General features: G+C 40.9%; 1 protein-coding gene across 1 annotated transcript; it reads right to left on the minus strand.

Moving 5' to 3' along the window:
- Nucleotides 1–1510: 1510 nt before the first annotated feature.
- On the minus strand, nucleotides 1511–5115 carry LOC111722790 (protein ZNF738-like). Its single transcript, XM_023509125.1, has 3 exons — nucleotides 5028–5115; nucleotides 4081–4176; nucleotides 1511–1539 (listed from the first exon to the last, which is right to left on the minus strand). The coding sequence occupies exons 1-3, from the start codon at nucleotides 5113–5115 to the stop codon at nucleotides 1511–1513; spliced, it is 213 nt and encodes a 70-aa protein (XP_023364893.1).
- Between the last annotated feature and the right edge of the window lie 4234 nt (nucleotides 5116–9349).

Genomic DNA, 9349 nt, shown 5'->3' on the forward strand with positions numbered 1-9349 from the left:
CTCTTAAGAGGAAATGTGGGAAAATGCTTCAACTAAAAACTAACCACACAATTCTACAGGCAAAACACAGTCAGAATGTAAAGGTCCTTGCTTTCTTTGTACAATGTGTGTCAGTCTTGCATTAAACAGCCATATCACAGGGTGGTGCCTGTGGCTCAGTGAGTAGGGTGCCAGCCCCATATACTGAGGGTGGTGGGTTCAAACCTGGCCCCGGCCAAACTGGAACAAAATGATAGCCGGGTGTTAGGGCGGGTGTCTGTAGTCCCAGCTACTCAGGAGGCTGAAGAAAAAGGATTGCCTAAGCCCAAGAGCTGGAGGTTGCTGTGAGCTGTGAGGCCACAGCAATCTATCAAAGGTGACAAAGTCAGTCTCTGTCTCAAAAAAAAAAAAAAAAAAGGAAAGAAAAAAAAGCCATATCACAAACTTTGTGAAAAGTGGCTTTTCTTTTTTTCTTTTTTTGAGACAAGGTCTCACTATGTCACCCTTAGTAGAGTACTGTGGCATCATAGAAATCTCAAAGTCTTGGGTGTAAGCGATTCTCTTGCCTTAGCCTCCCAAATAGCTGGGACTATAGGCACTTGCCACATGTCTGACTATTTTTTTGTTGCAGTCATCATTGTTGGTTAGCTGGCTTGGGCTGGGCTCAAACCTACCAGTCTCAATGCATGTGGCTGGCGCATTACTATGCTACTGGCACCAAGCCAAAGGTGGCTTTTCTAATTCATAAAAAGCAACAATAGGTTACAACATGTACAAGATATTAGGGAGACATAACACAAAGAAGCAAAATAAGTAATCTGGAATCAACCATAAAAAATAGATGTCAGGTGGCGCCTGTAGCTCAGTGGATAGGGCCCCGGCCACATACGCCGAGGGTGGTGGGTTTGAACCCGGCCTGGGCCAGCTATAAAAACAATGACAACTGCAACAACAACAACAAAAATAGCAGGCATTGTGGCGGGCCTGTAGTTCCAGCTACTTGCAGGCTGAAGCAAGAGAATCGCTTAAGCCCAATAGTTTGAGGTTGCTGTGAGCTGTGACGCCACAGCACTCTACCCAGGGTGAAAGCCTGAGACTCTGTCTCAAAAAAATAAAAAAATAGAGATGTAATAAACCTTAAATGTTTATCTGAATAATGCTAAATGGGTAAAATGGGAATCATACAACTAAGTAAAAACAGAAAAATGAAGATATCAAGAAAAATAAAAGCATAAATAAACAGAAATTCTGAAGTTGAAGAACACAGTAAAAATGAGAAGTCTTAAATGTAAGAAAAAAGATATAAAATATCAAGATACTGTCTCGGCACCCATTGCTCAGTGGTTAGGACACCGGCCACGTACACTGGAGCTGCTGGGCTCGAACTCGGCCTGGGCCTCTAAAAGGCAATGACAACTACAACAAAAAAATACAATAGTGCCTGTTGTCCCAGCTACTTGGGAGATGGAGGCAAGAGAATTGCTTAAGCCCAAGAGTTTAAGGCTGCTGTGAGGTACAACGCCACAGCACTCTACCAAGGGTGACATAGTGAGACTCTGTCTCAAAGAAAAAAAAAAGGACCTTTTGGTCAGAGACACCATCTTTCAGTAATTCACCAAAATAACAAAAAGAAAGGGAAAGAGGAGAGGTACCCAATACCTGTTCTCCAGGCCTATTAGAAAACATGGAATTTTCCCTTTGGCCACATATATCAGAATCTATAAGAAAGGTGATATTGTAGACATCAAGGGAATGGGTACTGTTCAAAAAGTCATGCCACACAAATGTGACCATGGCAAAACTGGAAGATTCTACAATGTTACCCAGCATGCTGTTGGCATTGTTGTAAACAAATAAGTTAAGGGCAAGATCTTGCCAAGAGAATTAATGTTTATATTGAGCATATTAAGCACTCTTAGAGCTGAGATAGCTTCCTGAAATGTGTGAAGGAAGTTGATCAGAAAAAGAAGGACGTCAAAGAGAAAGGTACCTGGGTTAAGCGGAAGTGCCAGCCTGCTCCACCCAGAGAAGCCCACTTTGTGAGAACCAATGGAAAGGAGCCTGAGCTCCTGGAACCCATTCCTTATGAATTCATGGCATAATAGCCATATAACATAGCACACAGGAGAACCAATGGAACCATGATATTAGGTGCTGGAACTTATTTATTCTACATGAATTCATGGCATAATAGGTGAGTAGGTGGCATGAATTCATAGCACACAGGATAACCAACAGATCCCATGTAACAGTGATATAAAATGCTGGAACCTATTCCCCATAAATTCATGGCATAGTAGTAATACAACACTTTGTCACAGTCAATGGCAAAGTGCCACCCTACTAGAACCTTTTCCCTATGAATTCATGGCAGAATAGATACTAAAAGTAATAGCCTCTTACCACTGTGAAATATTTCTGGTCATACTAAAAGTATGGTATGTTTTCCCCCAAAGATGTATTAAAGCAAATTTTAATAGTGTCCTAAGAAAAAAAAGAAAAAAAAGATGCTCACCATAGTTCAGCTAGGAGACACAAAGAGTCTCATAACAAGACAGATGAAGACCAAGGATTTCAAAGCCACACACAAGAAGAGAATCTTGAAAGCAGCAAAAGATAATAGATGTGTCATCTCTAAGTATGCTCCTATGAGATTACTAGTGGATTTATCAAAATAAACCTTCCACATCAAAAAAGAGTTGGGTAATATTGTCAAAGTACTGAAAGAACAAAAACTTCAAAGCACATACATGATATCCAACAAAACTTTCAAAATGAAGAAAAAAAATAAATATTTATCAAGAAAAGTAGATGCTAAAAGCTGCCACACAAGAACTGTCAAAGGAAGCCCTTTTCATTGAAGATGAAATGATTTTAGACAACAATACTAAATTATGCAAATACAAATAACTCTGGGAAAAGTAACTAAGTACAACTATGTGAAATTCCATATCATTATAATGATGGTGCACAAAACACTTGCTTTAGAGCTCAAAGAGAAAAAGGGAAAGTTAGCACTAAACCTCTGGTAATGGGTCTACAGGTACAATCAACAAGATGTAATTACTGATGTCAATAACAATTGAGTGCAGATGTAAAAAAGAAGAACTTTTAAAAAACTGTGTAGGGTGGCACCTGTGGCTCAGTGAGTAGGGCGCTGGCCCTATATGCCCAAAGTGGCGGGTTTAAACCTGGTCCTGGCCAAACTGCAACAAAAAATAGCCAGGCAGTGTGGTGGGCACCTGTAGTCCCAGCTACTTGGGAGGCTGATGCAAGAGAACCGCCTAAGCCCAAGAGCTGGAGGTTGCTATGAGCTGTGCCACCATGGCACTCTATCGAGGGTGACAAAGTGAGAATTTCCAGGTAACAATAAAAATACCTATAATCACACACTCAAATTATACAAGAAGCAAAGCATGTTACTACACAAATCAATGAGACACAAAAGAAGATAGAGGGGAGAAAAATAGGTGAAAGAATCAAAGAAAACAGCTAATAAATTGTCAAAAGGAAGTCCTTCTCTTTCAAAAGTTATGTAAATATTAATGGACTAAATGTCACAATCACATGACAGACATTAAATAAGGATAGTTATTTAAAAAATAAAAAATTAAGGTCCGGGGCCTGTGGCTCAAGTGGCTAAGGCACCAGCCACATACATCTAAGGTGGCAGGTTCAAATCCAGCCCAGGCCAGCCAAACAACAATGACGGCTGCAACCAAAAAATAGCCGGGTGTTGTGGTGGGTGCCTGTGGTCCCAGCTACTTGGGAGGCTGAGGCAGGAGACTCGCTTGAGCCCAGGAGTTGGAGGTTGCTGTGAGCTGTGACACCACAGCACTCTACCAAGAACAACATAGTGAGACTTTATCTCAAAAAAAGAAAGAAAGAAAGAAAGGAAGGAAGGAAGGAAGAAAAAAAAAACTAAAAAATAATAAGAATAGGAACAGAGGTACCCTTAAGTAAAAATAATAGAAAGAAACCTTAACTTCTAAGAAATCTTTTCCATGGAGCTGACTTCCGTAATCACATCTTATTGTTGGGCTTTCTACTTGAGTTCTGGACTTCTCACCAGTGCTACTTGTTTCATTCACTCCAACCTACCTGGGTGCTTGACTACTGTTTCATGTGTCTTCACCTTCCAGGGTTCTTTGCTTTGCTCTAGACAGGTGATGAGGTCTGGCTTAGAGACAGCAAAACCTGTTTTATTAGAAAAAGGAAACATGACACTTGTTGGGCATCTCCAACTGGCAATGTATTACCTTGCTAAAGTAGAGAAAAGAACATTTTAGACAATCTTGAAATAATAATCTCCAAATAGAGCTTCCTGATAGAAACTTTAGAATCTTTAAAAAGTACTTAAAGTTGGGGGCGGTACCTGAGGGTGGTGGGTTCAAACCCAGCCCAGGCCAACAACAACAACAAAATAACTGGGCGTTGTGGTGGAGGATTCCTATAGTCCCAGCTACTTGGGACGCTGAGGCAAGAGAATCGCCTAAGCCCAGGAGCTGGAGGTTGCTGTGAGCTGTGACACCACAGCACTCTACTGAGGGCAATAAAGTGAGACTCCGTCTCTAAGGAAAAAAAAAGTATTTAAAGTTGGAATTTTTTTTTTTTTTTGTAGTTTTTGGCTGGGGGCTTGGTTTGAACCCGCCACCTTCGGCATACAGAGCCAGCAACCTACTCCTTTGAGCCACAGGTGCCACCCAAGTTGGAAGATTTTTAACTCCAATGTGCAGTACTATTGAAACAAAATTTGATCCTAGAAATCAGACCTAAAGCTATGGGTAACAATGGATGCCACTAAATTTCTGAAATTACCATTAATCCAGTGAGGGATGTAAATTAGCTCAAAAAAAAGTAAGATTAATGCCAAAATAAAGCATCTCCAATATTTTCTTTTCTGTGTAAAGAAGTTCTTAAGTTTTCCTTAGAAACAAGAATTGGAAAGTAATGCAGTCAAAGAGGAAACTCCATCAAACCATTCTGCAAAGAGAAAATATGAAATGCTTAGTGTAGACTAGGGAACTGTGTATTTCAGTTATCCTCACTCAGGAAGACCAGGTTTCTGTAGTTCTTGAACATGACATCCCAATACAAATTCCGCTGAGCTGAGTCCAGGCAGGCCCACTCATCCATAGAGAATTCTATAGACACATCTTTGAATGTCAACAGTCCCTGAAAAACATATTTACCAAGAAGCCAAGGGGAGATTGAATTTCATTTTTAGTTAAATGAGTGAAGAGAACCCGTGCTAACTTATATGAGTGACTGGAATTATAAACCAGTGTAGACAGTATACTCTTTTAGTCAACACAGTAGAAATGAAAGGCCACCAGTACAGGCATGTATACTTTTTGCCTTATTTACATGATACAGTATAAGTTATGTATATTTTTATATGCAAATGTCATGGTGAGTTAAACAGTACCTTAAAATTTTAATGTGTACAAGAAGGAATTGGATCTGATCTCGATAAAATGCAGATTTTTATTCAGAACACACGGAGTGAAGATATAATTTCTAAATTATTATTTTTTTGTTTTGCTTTGTTTTTTGAGACAGCGTCTCCAGCTGTCACCCTGGGTAGAGTGCTGTGGCATCACAGTTCACAGCCACCTCCAAATCTTGGGCTTAGGCAATTCTCTTGCCTCAATCTCCCAAGTAGCTGGGACTACAGGCACCTGCCACAATGCCTGGCTATTTTGTTGTTGTTGCAGTTGTCATTGTTGTTTTAGCTGGCCTGGGCTGTGTTCAAACCTACCAGCCTCGGTGTATGTGGTGGGTGCTCTGCCCACTGAGCTACTGGCACCACCTCAATTTCTAAATTATAAATAAGCTCAACGGGAATGCCAATGTTTTATTCCATGATAATACTTTGTCAAACAGGCAGTTAACTATAGACACTGGATTTATCCCAGTTGATTTCTGAATGAGTAAGCAAAGATGACAAATTTTACTTTCCAAAGCAAGGTATATGAAAGAGAATCTAAGAAGAAAGGAGCACTTCTTCAATAAATATTTTGGCTTGTCACATTAGTCAATAATCTCTCCAAAATACTCACTAATAATAGACGAGGTTTGGTGCCTGTGTTCAGTGGCTAGGGCACCAGCCACATACACTGGAGCTGGCAGGTTTGAATCCAGCCTGGGCCTCCCAAACAACAATGACAACTACAACTAAAAAAAAAAAAATAGCTGGGCACTGTGGGCGCCTGTAGTCCTAGCTACTTGGGAGGCTGAGGCAAGAGAATCACTTAAGCCCAAGAGTGTGAGGTTGCTGTGAGCTGTGACACCATGGCACTCTACCCAGGGCAACAGCTTGAGACTATCTCAAAAAAAAGAGAAATACACCGAATTCTGTAATGGAGTATGTGTCAAAGAACACCATAACTGAGTGAATAAATTTAACATCAACTGTAACAGGACAAATTAGCATCAGGTGCTGATTCATAAATGCAAAAACATCACTGCTGTGATAGTACTAGCCAGAAGAAAGTAAATCATAATCTGATAAATATCAGTTTAACAAAAAACACAATGTTTTAGGAAGTCCAAGGCACATAGCTGGGCATTGTGGCAGGCACCTGTAGTCCCAGTTACTTGGGAAGCTGAGGCAAAAGAATTGCTTAAGCCCAAGAGTTTCAGGTTGTTGTGAGCTGTGATGCCATAGCACTCTACCGAGGGTGACATAGTGAGACTCTGTCTTAAAAAAAAAAAAGAAAGTCTAAGGTACAAATATCTGTCATGTTTTCTAATCTCTAATCGTGTCTTTAAATAGTCATTTTTAGCATCCTAGAAAGCAAGTCTTTTCTAATTATTCTGGTATGCAGAACTTTGAGTTACTTTAGCAAGTTAATGCCATGTTCTTTAAAAGTGCATGGTGCTAGGGCTGGGAGCCTATTGCTCAGTGGTTAGGGCTCTAGGCACATGCCCCGGGGCTGGTGGGTTCGAAACTGGCCCGGGCCTGTTAAACAATAAAAAAAAGTAGCCAGGCATTGTGGCAGGCACCTGTAGTCCCAGCTACTAGGGAGGCTGAGGCAAGAGTTGGAGGTTGAGCCCAAGAGTTGGAGGTTGCTGTAAGCCATGACACCATGGTACTCTACCAAGGGTGACAAAGTGAGATTCTGTCTCAATAAAACAGAATAAAGAAAAGTGCATGTACTTCATCTTCTCCTACACAGAGCTGATGGAACTTCCAGATGGAACCTAAATGTAGTACCCAGGAGTTCTACAAAGACCACACTGCCAAACAAGCCAAATTGACAGCAGACTCCTTTTATTGAAGAGCCAGCTGGCGACTGCCTCAGTGTCCCAACATTGGGTTTCTAAGAGCAGCCCCAAGTGCCTACGGAATCAGGTTTTTAAGGGTTAGTCTGCATCCTGGTTGGCCTGCAGGTGCATGGGGGGGAGGGTGGTGTTTAGCAAGCAAGCATTGTACAGAAGCAGAATTTTGTGGTTAGTTAGCTATACGTTATACATCTTTGTTTTAATATTTTCCCATACATCTTAGTTCCAGTACCTTTCCTCCATACATCTTTGTCTCAGTATTCTTTCCACCTGGCTTTTTTTTTTTTTTTTTTGCAGTTTTGGCTGTGGCTGGACTTCTCTCCTCCCCCTATATATGGGGCCAGAGCTCTACTCTTTGAGCCACAGGTGCCATCCTCCACCTGGCATTGTTTAAAGGTCAGTCTGAGGATTGTCAGTTCGTTTCCCAGCCCCAGGAGTTAGTTAGCAAGAAGTTAGTGAGTACTTTCTCATCTATCTTCGGAGTGAAGCAGAATTATTCCATTTTGTTGAGGGCTTGCAGCCCAGGAATTTGTCAGGAGTTAATTGGTATTTTTCTACTTTAGCCTAGATCTAACATAAACAGTACATATTCCCCTTCTTTGCTAATATCCAATGACCCAACCTCATCCACAAAGGGAATCTTAGGTAGCCACATTTTTCCATTTTCAAAAGGCACAAAAGGAACATTTTCAGTATTATACAATGTATTGTTTTTTGTAGAACATGAATTTACAGTGGGAATTTTGCAGGGCATATGGGAAGCCTGGATGGAGAGAAGACTCTGCTTTATAGGTAGGGAAGAAGGATTTTTCAGAGCCTCTTTACTATTATAAGACGGGCAAAAGAGTATTTAAAACAAACTCATTAGGTAGGAACATCACAAGTAGAGATGTAAAGGTTTGCAAATTCTAAGAACCTGATACTGCAAGAGAAAAAGTAGGCACAGCCCTTGGACACATTTACCTGAGGAAGCAAACATTTCTTTCTCTTTCTCCTTCCCTGGATTTCCTTCTCAGGTTAGATTACCTGGACATATTCTGCCTGCATCTTGATAATATGGACTTTAAGGCATCAGCACAACCCCTTCACCTGCTGCCACTATATCCACAGGGGGAGGGACCCTGAACTACAGAAAAAATTCCACCCTTTCCTGTTCTTTATCAGAGAAGAAAATCAGGAAGGAGGTTCCACATAAAGACCCAAGTATGAGTTTATTTCTTGGCCTCCAGTGTCCTCCCCTGCCAGCAATTTCTGCTATGGAAATGGGAATATGGGTCCTGTGATCTCTTTCTGGAAAAAAATAAACTCAGCTATCTTAAATGTGTCTGGAAACCCTCTTGCTTGACACTGGCCTAATTTTAGCATCACTTGGGGGAATTTAATTAAAATCACATGAATGACACAACCCAGACTAATAGAATCCGTATACAGGCAGAATCACAGATGATGATACTTCCTCAAAACGGCCATGAAATCCTAACTGGAAGCCTTGGCTGAGGATCACTTAGCTAAGCATCATTTCTCAGGCTTTAATATGCATACATGTTATTTTGTATTATGCCCACTCTGAGTATGTGACTCTACAACAGCAGTAGTTACTCTATCTTCAAGGTAATAATCACTTTTTTAATACAGTACTTATTTATGTCCTTGCTTAAGATTTTCAGGAAGAAGTCTGGCCTCATGGCTCACGCCTATAGATCCAGCACTCTGGAAGGCAGAGGCAAGTGGATTGGCTGAGCTCACCAGCTTCAGCAGGAGTTAGACTCTGTCTCTAAAATAGCTGGGTACTGTTGTGGATGCTTGAAGTCCCAACTACTCAGAAGGCTGAGACAAGAAAATGGCTTGAGCCCAGGAATTTGATGTTGCTGTGAGCTATGATTCCACAGCAGTCTATGGACGGTGACAAGGTGAGACTCTGTCTCAAAAAAAGAAAAAAAAGAAAATTTCAAGGTTTTTGAACCAAGATTGCAGAACTCCCATGAAGGAAAACTGTGAGCACTTAACCCTCATTTCTGTTTTGGTCTAGCTTATGTCAGTCAGATTGCCAGATGGCAAGAAACTATTTCAAGAAGACATCTAG

Source organism: Otolemur garnettii, unplaced genomic scaffold, assembly GCF_000181295.1.
Source record: "Otolemur garnettii isolate 467f Iridium unplaced genomic scaffold, OtoGar3 scaffold00383, whole genome shotgun sequence".
Lineage (NCBI taxonomy): Eukaryota > Metazoa > Chordata > Mammalia > Primates > Galagidae > Otolemur > Otolemur garnettii.

What these genes read in the sequence shown, in the direction of transcription:
- LOC111722790 (XM_023509125.1), bottom strand. Translation starts at nt 5,115, where the DNA reads ATGGATGAGTGGGCCTGCCTGGACTCAGCTCAGCGGAATTTGTATTGG. An exon ending in CAGAAACCTGGTCTTCCTGA is followed by an intron (nt 4,177 to 5,027) that starts GTGAGGATAACT and finishes CTAATAAAACAG; the next exon opens with GTTTTGCTGTCTCTAAGCCA. An exon ending in AACAGTAGTCAAGCACCCAG is followed by an intron (nt 1,540 to 4,080) that starts GTAGGTTGGAGT and finishes TTTTTCTTTGAG; the next exon opens with ACAGAGTCTCACTATGTCAC.